Source organism: Lepisosteus oculatus, chromosome 10 (assembly GCF_040954835.1).
Source record: "Lepisosteus oculatus isolate fLepOcu1 chromosome 10, fLepOcu1.hap2, whole genome shotgun sequence".
NCBI classification, from domain to species: Eukaryota; Metazoa; Chordata; class Actinopteri; order Semionotiformes; family Lepisosteidae; genus Lepisosteus; species Lepisosteus oculatus.
This window is the reverse complement of record NC_090705.1, coordinates 33,957,511-33,975,184: the sequence shown is the minus strand read 5'-3', so window position 1 is coordinate 33,975,184 and position 17,674 is coordinate 33,957,511. Positions and strand designations below refer to the sequence as shown.

The 17,674-nt window shown below is 38.6% G+C and overlaps 1 protein-coding gene across 24 annotated transcripts in view; it reads right to left on the bottom strand.

The window, feature by feature from the left end:
- Nucleotides 1-17,674, bottom strand: part of LOC138241535 (focal adhesion kinase 1) — a 163,557-nt gene that overhangs the window by 3,979 nt on the left and 141,904 nt on the right. For 12 of the 24 annotated variants that reach the window (XM_069195128.1, XM_069195116.1, XM_069195118.1 and 9 more), the window contains 8 exons: nt 17,027-17,138; nt 15,731-16,063; nt 11,609-11,695; nt 9,086-9,226; nt 8,620-8,751; nt 5,071-5,133; nt 3,283-3,322; nt 2,430-2,533 (listed from right to left, as the gene is read on the bottom strand). In XM_069195128.1, coding sequence (XP_069051229.1) covers nt 2,430-2,533; nt 3,283-3,322; nt 5,071-5,133; nt 8,620-8,751; nt 9,086-9,226; nt 11,609-11,695; nt 15,731-16,063; nt 17,027-17,138 — 1,012 coding nt within the window. The other 12 variants (XM_069195129.1, XM_069195130.1, XM_069195131.1 and 9 more) reach the window with 3 other exon arrangements.

Genomic DNA, 17,674 nt, shown 5'->3' with positions numbered 1-17,674 from the left:
TAAAATGATAATACAACAGTTAAATAAGCAGAAATTAATTTATTAATATTATCTGTACAACACCTACATTTACTGCTCCAGAATAGCGCAAATTAAGAGTTAATCTCAAACTTCTTAAATTAGTGTTTCACAATTAGCACACATCTGTTGGTAACACGAGTGGTTTAACATTAAGCTACTCACATTTATACATTAAAATTTAATACAATTCTACAAAAATACAACACTGAAAAAATGGCTCAACAATATGCATTGCAGTACAATTAAAATTCAATTCACATTAATGTACGAAGATAATGCTCAGACATTTGTGGCTTAAGTGTGAAATGATGAAATGCCCATATTAACTTTCTCATCTAAAATGTTGCAATTGTTAATTATGGGTACAAACCAATTTGGATCAATGAAGATAAGTGTTTAAGAAGTGCAGAGGAAGCTTCTTTCTAAAAAGGCTCTGTCTGCAGATCTGTCATGCTCTTACACATTTTTCAAATGAGCTGCAAATGGGCTTTTTGTAAACGAGTTTACTATGAGCTTAATCAATTTGGAGTATTATATCGCAATCACCACTTGGTTTGTGCTTGAATGAAACTATTGGAAGAAATACCTACATATTGCTCACAAAGGATAGTTGTTGCCTTCATAAAAAAGGTGTTTTGCAAAGAATACTGGGAAATATAGTGAATTTATAAGTTGATGGAGGTTATCCAATATGGGAGTAAGCTAGGTACAGCACAGAACCAATGAGGAGTAAAGAATATTTATTAACACTAATTGACTGAATTCCAGGATAGTTAAGTCCAGTTTGGTGATTTTCAGATGACAAAGCCCTGTTAGAAAGTTGTCAAAAGGAATCAGAAAGGCTGGAGATAATTAAGCCCGTCGGACCCATGCAAAGTAATTGATGAAATCTAGTGAAAAACAAGTGAAGGAGATGGAGACACTATCAGAGGCAAAGAGACTCACACAAACACACATAAGTTTCTTACCCTCCATGGCTAAATTCAAGAACAGTGTGGCAGAAGGTAAAAAAAATAAAATATTGCAGGTGCAGAGAAACAAAAGAGGAACAAAATATTAATAATGTAACAAGCAAAAAAAAACATGCTTAAACATTAGAGCAATGCTGCAAGAATAAAGTAATACCATGCACATGCTTTGTTGCAGATATGCAGTAAACGCTTTTTTATTTTTCCCGTTTTCTTTCTGACTTGAAAGGGCAACTTCTAAATGAATTTACTGGGCAGCCTATTTATCATATTCTACAAAAACAGTCATATTCTGTTAACGTACTCTGGCCCTGCACTCATTACTAAAGCCTATCATGATGTAAGGCAGAGATCAAACATGTAGAAAACACGTGTGCTTTCATTAGTATATAACATTAAGGTAAACTTAGCCCAGCTCATACTCCTGTGTCTGTCATATTTCAGGAATTCATTCTCCAATAAGCCAGTTTTACTCCCGTTTTATGTTCACAGTTAGGAGAGGCCTCTTTGGTCTGTTCTTGGGATTTCTCTAACCCTCTCTGCTTGCAGACAGATCACATTGGAATGAAAAAAAAAGGTAGCAAAACAAACTGTGACATTTTATATACCACTACCAAATGGTCTCTCACTAATAATCTCTCTATACACGATTATGATCAACAGGAAGCTTTCAAATGTACTTTTCTTATAAAGCAAAACAACTTCCCAGGGAAAGAGCTCTAGTCAACCTATCTTCCCCCCCCCTTCTCAGATTTTAATATTTCGCTGTATAGGAACTCCCTCCTCCCTGCTGTACCTTCGCCAGACGTATATTTGGTATTTATTAACAGTGCTGCACTGCCAGCCAGATAGACGCAGTAAGGAGGAGGGGGCTGTGCAGGAGAACAGCTGGTCTTGGTTTAGCTGAGGCTTGGCAGGCTGGGGCCAGTGGCATGGCTGAAGGCTGCACAGACTCCGAGGAGCTGATGGAGGAGACCTGTTCTGCTGACACCAAGGAACTATGTAGGTTCCTGGTAAGCTAGGGGAAATTTTGACAAGCTGAGAGGGCTGCCTACTTTCCATCCTTCCTGTCTGTGGGTGTACAGTATGCGTGTCCTAGCGTCAGAAATGGAAGGAGGTGTACATTTACAAAGGCCTGTGACCGATGTCCCCTGCAGTTCCCGCGAGCAGGGACCACAGCAATCCGCTAAAACACAACTGAAGCTCCCCCTTGAGAAATGTGTGAGGCTACGTCTTGAAAATAATGCCCTTATAGTTTCTAAGAAAAGATTGTGATGTACTTGCCATGTGTTTCATGGTCATTGGCACTGATATTACATTTCTATCAGCCATGCAGCCTGAGCCGATAACCTCGGTGACCATGACAACATCCATTCGGAAAGTTACGTCTCAGACAAAACAGGGACGGTGGACTGCCAAACAAGAAGACCAGAGCCATACCTTCACTCCTTCGTTGTAGCTGTCTACAGGGTTCAGACTGGCCAGGCTGCCCAGGTGGCTGGGAGCTCCTGGGCGAGGTGGTTTCTTTGGTGGAGCCACATGTTCTAGTAAGGATAAAATGTTTGGGAATATCAGAAGCTAAAAAGACATACACTTTCTTCCACAATTTTGTCCTAAGAGGTATCCATACTTCCCCATCTTAAGCCTTTGTACATGTAGATGGTATGCAGTAGCTTTCACAGCCTAGTCATGTATTTAACAGAGTGAACACCAACACTGGAGACTTACAACGTTTGGCATATTGACATTTCTTTTACTTGCTCAATTGTTTTTTCTTAAAATAACAATGAACACTCATACTGATCTGACGGAGATGAGTCTGTGTGCCTCACATCTGGTCACATCTCAAGACCAAGTTGCAAAAGTACAAGAAGCAATGTTCAGGCAGCGGGCGGACATCTCTCGCAGCTCAAATGAAGATCAAAGCCGGCTAATAGAGGTCACTGCTGTGTGTCAAGCTGAGGTGATCTATGGCCACACACCCACCTAACTCCAGAATGATCTACCTGCAGGAATCAGCATCTGTGAATGAAATAGCCACGATTCCAACAACTCATTTCCTGTAGACTGTAGGTCCCAACATGAACACCGAGCTGAGACCATTTTTGCTTCTTCTGTTTGGATTAATAATTAGTCTTTTCAAGGCCACATGGACTGGTCTTGTGGGAGCAATAAAGCAGAGTACATGCCAACTCTACATATAATCTTGTTAAATAAGAGGGCTGGAAGTCAGGAACAATAAGGGACTTGGAGAACAAAGCAATTAACAGAGCACAGTTGGCCTGAGTTTTACCTGGTTTGCCTACGGGTTGGTAAATGTGCTGGTTTCCCATCTGCCAAAAGGAGAAAAAATGAAAAGCAATTAGAATTATTCATGGCTTCTGATTCAAAAATGTTTTTATTATGTTAAAGTTAAATTACTCCCACATCTTTGAGTTGCTGTGGTTTCTCAATGAATAGCACAAATAGTTCAGATGTTTGCAAAGCACAGTTACATCTGCCTAGACCACAAGAAATAATAATAATAAAAAACCTTTATCCGAGTAGTGACACCACAAACAACAAATCCCTTGTCAGTAAATCTTTTTATAAAAGGACTGGTGACAATCGTCTCCACTGGAGCAACTTGCTCATACACACCCATAAACCAATTTTAAATCATTTTAGAAAAGTTGTGCTTTTACCCAGTAAACATCAAAAAAGAACCGAGATGATGAAAGAAGCAGACGTTTTTTTTTAAAACAGCTCTGCTAGAAATGGATCAGCCTGTCCTACTAAACAGACTGTAAATTTAAAATATCAACAGGACAGGATTCAAATCTTTTTGTATTAGTGTAGACCTTCTTCCACATAATAGCATTATACACTAAACTATTCCATATAACTTGTTTAAAAGTAGAATGTTATTCATGATAACACAATACATTTAATAAAACAGAGATCATTTAAAAGTCAGTCCTCTTAAGGAATTCACAACAAGCCCATATAAACATACTGGTATCCAAAACTGAATTCCATCACCAGAAATAATGGCTCTTAGCCCGGCACTCCTGGAGAAAACCCTTTTTTTTAAATAATAGGGAATAAATCATGCTTTAATCTCCACAGTTATGAATACTTTTTAATATATTCTAAAGTTAACGCCAAAAACGGACCGAAATAGAAATGTTTCTAAATTAATAATTCAACATTTTAGTGCTATCTTTGAAAGGAGAATTTTCTAAGCAAAAATGCTGAGAAGCAAATGAGTTATAATGTCTTCCCTGTGGAAAATATCATAACTGCCTCTGTCTGTACTGGCATCCATTTACATGTTCTCTGAAGCACGGCAGCATATGAGAAAAACATTACTTAAAGCACCACAGTTTGTTTGGTATTTTACTTAGTAGCTCATATCGGAGTTGTGTTTTGGTTCACACAGAAAACATTTCACCTCTGTTAAGGTGCTAAAACAATGACAGACTAGCAAAAGAACATATGAAATGAGTTTCTTCTGAAATCCTGCTGGAAGTTGGTTTATGATTTCCTAAACAGAACCATTGTTTAAGAGTAGCAATGTTTCACAGTACACCCCAGGGCATTAATAGAGAGGGGAAGTGTTTGAACAAGCCTGCTTCATATTGGCAGAAAAAAAAGGTTTAATACTTTAATAGCTCAAGGATTGCTTTGCAGTCTTTACAATTGATATAATTGCTTTAAAAATACAAAACTATTTTATAGAGAATTCCCAACATTTTTTAAGTTAACTCTTACTGAAATAAATATTAGAAGAATTGCAAATCACATTTTTTCCCAATTATAAGTATGTATTTCAATGCTTCGAAGCGATTTATGCCTATTATCGTAAGCAATTTCCTTGCTGATGTTATTAGGGGTTTGTTACAAATGACACAAAGCAACATTCAACTCAGGTGCAAAATGATAGACTGTAAATGTGTCAGTGCATGATTTTATTTCAGCCTCAGCTGAAGGAAACATTTTAGCCCCATTCGAGAGAAGGAGGAGGCATGAAGAAGGGGATTTCCCCTTTTCTGTGAGCTGTTACATCTGGAAAAATAAACAAAAAACATGAGACACTCACTGGTCCTTGGAGACTGCAGTCCTCCCGGTCAATACTGCCCCTTGAATTCCTTGGGTCTGGCTTCTGGGATGGGAAGAGGAGGGATGATTAACAGACATTTCCAGCTTTTTAATAATATATATATATAAAAAAACAGTTTAACGAAAACAAACATGGTCAACGTTATTTATAAAACATTGACTTATTGAAAAATCTTATCCGCAAAGTAGGAACAGAGTGCAACTTTGTTAGCACTGTCCATTTTCATGACTGTGGTCCATTTTTCGGAGAACAAGACTACCAACCACAGTGCACTGTTATACATTGGCCACCGACGCTTTCAGTACAAGTCACTGAGCTTTCATAACTCCCACGGTCACAAAGTAAAAAAATAAATAAAATCCTCTTCAAAAAAGTGTTGAACACCCAGATACGCTCACTGTTTCTTTACCTTGCTGTGACAATTTTTAAGAAAAACATTTTTTTTCCTGTTAAATACAATCCTTAAGTAGAACAGAACACTTCAAAGCCTTCAAGCCCTTTTGACAGGGTTTACTTGTGAGAACAGTCTTCTTTGCCAGTTCTCTGCTGCTTGCCAACAATTTGAGGAAAAAAAAAAAGAAAAACGAACAAGTAAAAAAAAAAACCCTCCCCCCTTTGCTGTACCAGTTTTCCAAAGCAGGACTTGAAAACCTGCATCCTCTGTGCTTTTCTCTTGTGGGATCGCTGCAGTGGTTTTAAGTGTGGAGCGAACAACGAGGACTTCCATCAACAGGATGAGAAGGGCAGTGCATTAATATCTGCTTCCTGCTGGAGGAAGGCTTATATGTACTTGGCTGATTCATGTAGCGAGGACACGCAGCCAGCTAATTCAGCCTCTCTCCCTCGCTCTGAGTGCGCCATGCCTGTGATCAGATAACCATGCATGGCATCTCTCCTCCACTTTATCCCTTAAGTATGTTGGTTTGCATCCTTTTGCTGTCGACTGAAGTATTCCTAGTATTCCCTGCCACAGGAGGTCTATTTTCTCTCATTCTTGCTATGCCCAAATACAAACTTGAAACCAAAACCAACAAAACACACAATTCTACTAAGTAGCTGTATTGAAATATTAGAACTAGAAATAAATATTTTCATGAAATAAAAGAAGCATTTGAGAACTCTGACCTTGTATATCCTTTACTGCTCCAAGAATTCCTATGTAGCCATTTATCATGCAAAAAAAAAAAAACACTGAATGCCTTATATGTACTTTCAAAAGATGTCAAGCCAGTCTGCTGTAAAAACTGTGGGACTGAGCAGGAACGGAATATAGAAAACAAAATGAAGCATTCCATTTTGGATTTTTTAGATAATGTTATTTTAAAACAAATAACTGGGATTGGTTTACACTGAAATGTGCTTTCATGCAACATCTGTCCACAAATACTGTAGTGGATATAATAAACTTCCTTTTTAATTACTTTGTAGCTATAGTGATCAATAATGGTAAAAGAGGAGTGTACACATCACGCAAGGAGCTGGCACGTGGACAATAAACGTCTCAGTTTTTACCTGTAATGATAATTCCAAGCTAGCACTGGCATGCAGTTTACAAACAGCACAATGACAGAGTGATATACAAAGGTATTCATTTCAGTGCAAAATGTCTCCCCATCTTATGAAAGTAAACCAAAAAGCTTAAGGGCGCTTCTGAAGATTAGCTGGAATCTACAGTGTTTTAGTCCTCCTAAAACAGAGGTGCAGTAAACAGTTTTTCAAAGTGCTCTTTTATAAAAACGAATTTAATTCATGACATTAAACCAACTTTCTTTCTAGTTTCTGACATACCTTCATGATTACTATGACAAAACTTTGCAAAGAAGCCCTCCTAATTTTCCCAAACCAACTCTTTTCCCTATCTTTAGCAACACCCTTCTTTACCAAGCCCTTTTTGAAAATTTAAAAGTATTTAAAATCCTGATAGGTACTGACTAAATTGAAAAATTCTGAGAACTTTACTTTTTCTAGTGCAACAAGCATCTCAGAAATTCAAGAGGAATTCTTAATTGCCTAATTTAAGTTCCAGGAAACAGAAACTTGAAGGAGAGGGTATTTAGGAGTGAGAAAAGGATATAGGTCTTTACACAGAGGGAGTTGGGTGTCTGGATCAAGCTACCCAGTGATGAAGTTGAAGCTGAGCAGCTGAGATTTTTCACCAAAAGAATAGATGAAAACTTTGGGTCAATAAACTACTCGCAACTGAATGCACATGTTCAGACAAATGCTGCCCTCTAATTTATAGCCTTAAATCGAAGACAGACACTTAGATCTAAATCAAAGACAGTCCCTCAGATTTAACCGAAAACAAAGAGAAAGTAAAGAAGACTTCCACATTCACTGCAGTGATGCAATTTTTCAGAGGATTTGAATTATTTAGTATCTTGATTTAGATCATGAAGCCAGGGAAAGGATCATTTTTCCTCTCCACATATTCCAAAAATAGTGAATAAATTATTATTTACATTGTTTGCCCATTGCCCACGTGGAGAAAAATGAAAAAAGAAAAAACTTTACAGTCTGCAGTGCACCTTGGAAAGCAGGTATAAATGCTGCTGAAGCTGTCAGTTGCTAGACTATATGGTTCTTAGAATATGTGAATTGCAGGCCACAAAGATTTCCACATCTCTGTGTAGACAAACTATTATTCAAGAGGACGCTTCCAAAGCGCTCACAGTGGTTACAAAAAAAAACAGCAGTGATCCCAGATTTTCCACAGGAAAGACATCAGAAGACACTGAGGTTTCCTTCATTGTAAATCTTTAACCTAGCCAGAAAAACAAATTCTTGATACATCACTGCACTATTATGCAAGGATGTTTCAAGCTCAAGCAAACTTGCATTAAAAGAGTTAAGTTATTACTGGCACTGATTTCTGTACGCCAAATGCATTCCTAATTCTGAGTCAATACCCAAGATTAATTGTATATGCAGACTTAACCCAAACTGTCTCTTAACCAAGTATTGGAAAGTGGTGGGCTGTGTTTAGGGGTTTAGTTTACTCCCGATTCTGAGAAAGGAAGTATAAAACCAAAAATACCAGGGTGGGAGGAGCGAATTCTTTACAGCATTGGGAAACTAAATGGGAAAAAGACATTTCATCATAATTTCAGACAGATAAAGTCTAATGTTTTAGACATTGGCCGATTCCTTTATTTCCTAAAAACAGCTCAGAGTTTGGTGTCAGTTTTTTGCAGAGCTCACTACCACGATTTATAGGTTTGTTTTGAAAAACGGGCACTGCCGACAAAAGCCTGGGGATTAGTTTTCCGTTTATTCTACACAAAATAAATACATACCTTTAACAATCAGGAGCGTGAAAAATTAATTGGAGAGAAATGGGGCTTAGAACAGTAAACTTGATGCCAGCAAAAACAAAATGGGGATGGAAATGACCTGCTTATTCCATTCATGGAAGGCAAAAGTTTTTTTTTTATATTAAGTCAAGTCCCGTTCTTTGCCATAACTAAGCAATAAATCTTCATCCTAAATTATATGCTCATGGAAAACAAAACAATAAGGTGACGTTACCAAGAATCTCTCTTCCTGCTCCAGCCAGCGCTGATCCTCCTCCATCTGCTGCTGCTGCATCATCAGCCTCTCCTCCATGAGGTGAGTGGGCAGCCCCTGCCCCATCCCTCGCAGGTCCAGAGCTCCGCCCTCCTGCGGGCACGCAGGCGATTAGCGTGCTTTCTCTGGGCCCTCTCTCCTCCCCAGCCCCGGGCCGCCCCACTTGAGCTCTTGGAGCTCTCTGCACCACGGCGAACCGTCCTCACTTTGGCAGCGGGCAGTGCAGGAGGAACAACCCATCTCGGCCTTTGAATACGACGGCCCCGGTGGTCACGCGTTTCGAAAACAACCACCAGCGAGCGCTCCTTCCCTCTTTGTCAAACGGCAAATGCAGGGCGAGGAGGCGGGGGGGCACCAAGTAATATCTGGCCTGTCTGGATAATTGTATGGCCTTCCACAGGGAAACGTGGCACGGAATGGTCCTCACCTCCATGTTGGGAGACCACATGGGAATGTCCTGTGGCCTGTGGTGGTTCCAGGAGTCATGGGGATCCAGTACAGAGGCCTGGGGGGGATACACCGCGCTGGGCATCGAAGACATACCGTGAGAGCCTGGGTATCCGGACACCTGCGGAGCACAAGCAGGACAGGAAATGATTTCGACAGGCAACAGGTATCTGGAATGCACATGGATCTGAATATAAACCAACTGAAACCTAATGTGCGTCGTACAACAGGAAAATAAGAGAATTAAGAGCCCTTTGCCTGGCTGGCCAACGAAATCCAGATAGAACTTAGTCAACTTGCGTAATAATTGCCTGTCTGATCATTGGTCGGACTGAAATTTCAAACAAATTCATTCTACTTGACAAATTGCTGCAGTCCTCAGTTTTCTAAATGTCCCTTTATATCTAAAAATGCATTTCCTGGCCTTCCTGACAGAGGAAAAACTAATAATGTGGTGAATGATTTAGAAAGCACAATGGTACAGCAGAATTTGATACCGACAAGAAAGAGAAACTATTGTCTTCCCCATGTTAGTAACTATGGGGCTAAATGTCAGACAAGAGGGCCTCATCTAATTGCATGTAAAGGACACTGCTAAAGATGTAACAGGCTGCTATGCAGTTCAGCTCAAACTCAGATGTCAAAATTTGGTAACATATTCATGATTCATAAATGAATCTGCTTTGGCAGCCCTGCAGATTAGCCCTGTCAGTACATTTAAATACAGCATAGACTTTATTCAGAATTAATCAATGTAAAGTACTCTAGCTGGAACAAAAATCTATTTGAGTGGAAGTGGAATATCATGTCAAAATGAAGTGTTCCTAATATCGCATTGAGGTCCCAACAGAACAAACTTTATGTACTGAATTCCAACATCCTAAAAAAAGCAAACAAATGAAATAACAGGAAATGCTTGCTCTCAGTGTATTTTATGAGAAGCCTAAAGGTCATTAACAAACTTAAAATATTTTTGACTTATTATCTTTGCAGTCTGTTAACAATTTCTGTCTGGAGCTCATGAGAAACTAAAATGTTCTAGTTAATTACTCATGTGACTTTCTCCGATCTCCTGAGACATATCAGTTCTTTAAGTTCTTTAGTTCTTTGCATTCGTATATATTCAGTGCTCTTCACGTTTGTTCAGCAGCGTTCATCATGAGGGTTAACGTCATAAAGCTCTCCCAAGACTGCAGACATTTTAGATTGATCTCCAAAACTTGGGAATGTTTATAAAAGAATCCCAAAGATCTACCCGAAACACTTTGCTTAAGTCTTAGGAATTAAACGCTACTGGTATAGTGGCAGCCCGCCTAGGAACAGGACACAAGTGTACCTTGACACCACAGACTGAGAGAACAGTCCTATGGCAGGCAAACCATAAATCCAAAAGCAACAGCTGCACATCTCCAACATAAACTGGCATCTTCAGGATACAAAGTGTCGAAAAACTACCACTCTTTGTTGACAGCATGAATGTGGCATTCATGGTAGGGTTGCAAGAAAAAAAAAAGCCTCTTTTGGAGAAAAAACACAAAAAGCTTTTTGGAGATGTTCATCATGCTCGTTATATTTTGTGCAAAAAAAAGTCAAGATCATGATGCGAAAACATGCATGGTCACTGTGAAATATGGCAGGGTAGTATGGTAGTTGAGTAGTTATTTTGAGATACTTTTGCATCTATTGATCCTGGAGCCCTTGTTAAGATAGAGGGAAATCATGAACTCCACGAAGAATCAGGACACTCCAGCCAAACAGCAAAAAATAAGCATTTCAGTATGACAATAATCTAAACCATACATTCACAGTTGACAAGGACATTATTAACTGCAAACAAAATAAAAGTGCTTGACTTAAAAATGCAGCCATTACATAAATATGCAAGTGAGGTTCAAACACAAGAAGACTGCACACAAATGGAAACCAAAGGGGATGAAGGACATAGAGGACATTCCTCCTTAGAAGTGCCAGGACCTCTTGGCTTTAGAGGATTCGTATTGGCTACTGCAGGGAAGTGAATCCCTGTGTTGCCTGGACTTTATTAAAAATACGACTTGCTCTGTACAATGTTATTAATATTACAGCACAATGTTTACATTTATCCTAGACAGGATATTACCCAATCTGTAAATCTATGGTATTTGTTTTTGTTCCTATGTAAACAGGAATGAATAAATATGAAGGGTACCATATATTGTGCACTATATACAGTATATACACATATATATATCAAGCACTTTGAGAAGCCACCTTTAAAGGCTCTATATAAACTTGCTGTTTTTGTTAGCTATTATTGTGTTTATAAAATGATCAAACTTGTATGAAAAGACAGCTGGATACAATCACTTCTCACAAAGTGTTTATTTTATACTTTTACATCATTTTATACATTAGAAAACCTAAGGTGTGTAGAGCAGTCAGGTAATATGATCATTTGCGGTACTGAATGGTTTAGAAAGAGTTTATAAAAAACAGTGTAGGTAAGTAGCTAATGAGGTCTTACCTGGTAATGATTGTGCTGAACAGCATGCTGAGGGCTGGGATAAAATCCTTCACTTGATCTTGGACTGGGGTATCCCGGTCTGCTGGGCTACAAAAGCAGAAAGAGGAGAACACAGAGAACAAGGTTTCATACTGCTGCCTGAGGAATGGATTCCAAATTAGCAACAAGCAATGATGTTCGTGCAAACAAGATGTTAGATGATTTGGAAGACAAAAAGTTGCAATAAGAAGCAAGCAGATAAGATTAAGAAACAAAGCAGTAACAAAAAGTCTAGTACTTAGTACTGTGTTGTTTAGGGAACATTCATGAGTGGTACAGAGAAAGTATTGTACTGTAAATTCAGCCAACTCATTTTTTGATTCTGTCCTTTGTTATGGTCTCTACCCAACCGAGTCAGATGCATGACCAAATTGAGAAATATAACTGAAAATAAGAAAGGCTGTAAATGAGGAGATCAGTAATTAATCAAATCTAAAATTTTATCCAATCATTTTTTTAGAAGTGTCAAGAGATTGGGCCTTAACTTCCTGTATAGGAATCGTCTTCCAGATACCATTATCTTCTTGTGTATGTTTCCTATGGTTGGTCTTAAATAAATTCCCTAAATCTCCAAATTTGTCCTCATCTTGTTTACTTACCGAAATAGTCTCCTAGTTTGATACAACATAAACCTATTAAGATTTTATATACCTGTATAAAATTTCATTTGTTCTGAAGAGAATCAGTATAGTTGTAAATCCCCTTTACTTACATGAATCAAACTGAACTAAAAGGGTTGCTTTGTTGAAACCTCTGAGTTTCTTTCTAGTCTAGAAAGGTTGGAGATATTTTAAGACATACAATAGTTAAAATGCAGTCTCCAACACATTTAGGAGCTGTAAACATAGTTCAAATTAAACCTTTTATCACACATCATTCTTGTTCCTCTACTTTAAGCACTTTCTAAAACCATGGTATCATTACTGTGAAACTATGATGAAAAATGATAACATTATATGTTAGCTCGTACAAGTCCATTGTAAAGTGTAAGATTAAAGTCCCCTTAATTGTAATTTTACCTAAACAGTGTTTTCTTTATTGATTCCCCACAACATGTTGATGTGGACATAGAACAATATACTTTTGTGCATAGCTTTCTGCAGCTTCTTGGATTCGTATGACTTAATTTGAGAATGAACCTTTTACAGCAGAACTTATCAAAAGCTTTCTAAAAATATATCTTATGCTGCTTGTTTGAAAAATTCTTATTCAGTGACAGAAACCAGACTCAGTGATCTCTAGTTTCTCGACTTGGATGTCTCTCCTTTTTACAAACTGGTATTACATTTGCAGTTCTCCAAACACAGAGCACTGGTCCCATTCCAAGCAAGAAATTAAATATCCTACCTAAGGGTCTATAAATAACATTCCTTATTTCCTTAAGTATGACTCGGAAACCATGAACACCTGGTTATTTACAAGTTGTTAACTGTCCTGGCCCCTGCAGAACCTAAGTGTAAGCTAAAACTTTCTAACACTGCTTGGCTCATTCTGTAACAGAGGACACAATGATGTCTTGTATTGTAAATACCTGTTGTGTCTCTCTATACTAGCATGTTTAGTAGATCATTTTCTATCATTGAGATAATATGGATTTAAACAGTTTATGGTTTTACAGTTCGTTTATTGCTTTAGAACTGAAAGCTTCTTGTATTATTGTCTCTATTTCAACCTTCTTTTCCACCTCCCTCTTGGTGATTTTGTTTTTTTGCTGTAGCTTGATATACCCCTTTCCAGTTTTGAATCTTGGGCCTTTTAGCAGTCTGTAGGGTACTCTAGCACTTCTGATTTATTAAATATTGCCATTAAACCAATAAGGCCTCATTTAGACTAAACCCTAGACTAAAAAACTTATACAACAGCATAGAAGTCATCTGAGGTTTAGGTGTTATCTTTCAGTATTGACATACCTTCAATTCTATTAGAAACAAATATAAAGTACATTTCCACTATCTTGTATTATTCCCCATCTTTGATATATTGAAATATGTTCAATGTTATCTATATTTTATAGTGAATTGTAGTCATTCTCAGCGACTGCGACAACCAAACTATAAGGCAAAATTCTTGGTCTGCAGCAGATCTCCCTGTGATTGAACCAAGGAGAATAATGTTTGAGCCTATAATTTACAAAACACCACTTCCAGTTTCTGTTCATTACTTGTACCTCAAAGGGAAACTAGAAAGCTGCTCTCAGTTGTCAAGGTTTCCAATGAATGCCTGGCCTACTAAGTTTTATAATGTCTTGGCTTGGGTAGGAAAAGTACCGCAGCAACATGTGAAACATAAAAGTCTCAGCACAATCAGCAGTGTGTTTCCAGAGGCAAGGTGAATTTCCAGGGAAAAACAGCTGTGAAGTAATACAAAACTCCTACTGTATAGTGCAATATTTCAAATGTATAGTCAGGAAAGCCTACCTACCAAGTGCAAGGTATAGATATCAACAAGAGAATAAAATGGCAGGTTGAACCCCATTTAGAAATAAATTAATAACAGAAGGGTACTGCCATTACAAGGTTACTCACCACGTTTCAAACGACTTGGCCAAACAGTTTTTAATCATGCACTGAGTGCAGTACAGGTTGTACATTAATGAGAACAAAATGGGTGTCACGTAGCCTTTCTGGTTTGTAAGAACACCATTTCCTGTCTTGAAATTACACTGTCAAAACAATTATATGTTCGAAATCTGAAGTTAATTTGTCAAATTTATAATGAAGAACAGTTACAGTACCCATTTCTCAAAGCACGAGATGACAAGGTTGAGGACATTCTGTAAGTTTCACTGCAGCCTTTGTGGTACAACTTTAAGGCAAATTTGAGTGTGAAAAACACACCAAGTTTCAAGTCAAGTTCTCAAAGACAGTATATCTACTTTAAGAAAAAAATGTCAATCAGGCAGGAATTATGGCCTATGTAGCAGCCTGCTTTCAGCAAAAGTTAAATATATTGACACAAGAATGACATCAACCAAGTCTGAAGATTCATAGTGACTTCAGAAAAGAAGTCACTTGAATGGTTTTTGATGGCTCAATAAGATGGCCAAACCATGTGACAAATCCATATACCCCGAACACATCTAAAACTTGCATCTGCGTTGATTACCAACTGGCATTTCCAAAACAGATAGCCATAAAAAGAACACAAGTTGATTTATTTGTATAAGCTGTGATCTTAAGGAAAATTAATTACTGTAATAAAAAAAGTAATAATTCAGAAAAAGAACAAAGAAAAAGCCTGACTACAGTACATCTCGGCTATCTGCAAACTCAAAAACCTTTGAGGGTCTAAACACCCCAACGTGAATCTCAGCATGTTCATCACTAAACTATCATGGAAATAATGGTCAAGTGTGCAAAAACCACAGTAAAGAGAGTGAATCAGAATAAGACTACCATTAATAATCAGTTACATATAAAAGTCGAGAACCCTCTATTGCAGAAAGCTTTCCATTCAAAACATGCAAAGAACATGCAGTACCAATACGTTATTTGATTATGTCTTTTAAATCAAGATTATGAAATGTCTAATCTTGAGCAGAGTGAAATTGTATTCTGCTAACATAGCAGTAGTGCAGGTGAGTTTGTCTTTGTTTTAATGGAACCCATTTCAAATATCATGCTATAAGTTCTACATATTATTGAAGACAAAGACGCACACCTAGATTGCTACAGAATCACATTTGGTGAAATAAAAAATATATAGCTTCCTTAGTTTATAAACCTTTTTATATTAAACCTACAGTAATTCACTGCTTTTTATGCTAGAAAAAACAAAACTTAAGATTCTGCCATCAGAACCACACTGAGAGAGAAGAGCCGATGTCTATTTCTGATTCTCAGTAGTACTGAGACATCACTCACAGATGGGGGAAAGGAAAAATCAAATTCTAAACCACTGTCCCTGCTGTGCGGTCTTTTCAAAGGCAAGCGTTCATCTACCACACTAACTTTCTGGTTGGCTTCTATGACTGAGTTACGAAACCTTTTCCCGGAAGCCTGTTTCAGTGCTCTACTGCAAAAGTCTTCACTGTAAAAATAGCCTGCAATCTCCAAACCTCCTCCTCCCCGACTCAACACCTGCCTGGGGTCTTCTCTGGCCTTGGCCTGCAGGGGTCAGCTGGCGCTGCAGGCTTAGGGCTGGCCTGTCAAAGCAGAGTGGCAGCGTGCGCTGTGGCCCTGGCCGGGGGCCGCAGGGGGGCAGTGAAGGCCACCTCCTGGGCCGAGCAGGGACAGCCCTGAGCAGCCTGGCCTGACAGGGCGCCTCGGAGGCAGGGCGCAGGGCCAGAGGGTGCAGATGCTGATCGGTAGGCTCTTTTAGGCCCAGACAGAGCTGAGAGCAGTGGTAGGAGAGCTCTGGTGGCACAGACAGACAGTCCAAGCTAAGGCTGTATTGCAAGGACGGCCGGCGAGCAGGCTGCAAGACGAGACACACGGACATATGCATACGCCAGCACAGAGGACACAGAAGCACATTAAAAAAAAACACATTGGAAAGAAAAAAAACACTTAGTGGACAGTAAATAGCAAGCAGAGCAGTGCATGATGGAGGCAGAGAAGTGTGGGTCTGGAACATGACAAAGCAAGAAAATAGTTTAAGCACATTTAGGACTAATACATATATAAATAAATCATATATAAACGATCTAATCTACAACACCAGAATACGTATTACTCTGTATTGGCAATACAGCGCAAAAACTGACATTTAAACACAGTTTTAAACAGGAAACTTCCAGCTAGGCTGAAGGATATTAGTGAAAAATCACTTTCTTACCATATGCACTGAGGCTTAGGATGGGAAAGTTATATCTGAGTATTGCTAAAAATGAGCATTTCTGGGAATCAGCCTAGCCTTCACTACAGCAATGTTGTGAAGGTGAAAAAGCAAGACAGCTCTTCTGTAGAGGTATAAGCCAATTTGTTGATTTCATTTGCAAAAAGGAAATAATCTAAATTGCAATCTAAATAAACTAAATCAGCTAGGTATTATTTCAACTAAAAATCTAAATAACTTAAATTTATGCCATAATTATCCACAGCCCTGAAGTCAGAATCCCTTTGTGTAAATAAAACTAATCAGGTACTTTTAGCAATTTCAATTACTTAGAGGCAGCTGCCAAAACACACAAGACCAAGCTTTAAAGGCTAAAACAAGTGCAGTATTTTACCAAGATTCCAATCAGGAAAAGCACATTATAATGTTCGTGTCTTGAACTACTGTATACCTGGGCACAGGGAGAAGCTCAATTCACTGCTGCCAGTTTTAACAGGGAATGCACAACAAGACAAAGCCAACAGGGGAAGACACAGGGAGCTGCAGTCTTTCTGGCCCACCCGACCATAAGAATATCGGCTCAGTTCTCCAGAGAGTACCTACTTTAGGGGGTGCCTCATCAGATCCTCCGGAATCCCACGACACTGTCACCTGACGTCTCATCTCCATTCGGATCCTCTCCTCTTGCTGAGCTTTCTCTTCTTCTAATATTGTGCTGTGGCAAAAACGAAACAGGTTAACCTTTAGGAACTCTATTAAGTCAACTGTCAGGTTTTGAACTACAGACCAAAGTGAAGCAGTAGCTACTTTGTGTAGCTTTGGAATAAAACTCAAGGCTCTAGGGAGTTATCTGCTAACTTTGGATTCCTACACACTTTGAAGAAATAAAAGATAAATAAGATAAAAGCCTATCTTTCCTTAGATAAAAGAGCATCTTGGCAAATATAAACCCGGAAAACCCTGTTTTAGGAGACAAAAGACACTCAAACAGTGATACAATTCCAGACACCAGTTCACGTTGCTGAAAAGCAGCTAACTGGATCGGTTACAGAGCGAGTGGGAGAAAAAAAAAAGAAATTCTTCTATAGTTTCAAGATGAGCACTCACTACTAGTACCATTGCCCAGATTCTTAAAACGACTACAGCTCTCCTCTGGAATCCCAGTCACAGATGTGAACAAAAATCCAACGTGAGTTGGTTTGCAGCAGAGCTCACTATAGGATTATACGCACAAGTCTCTTTGTTCTTACT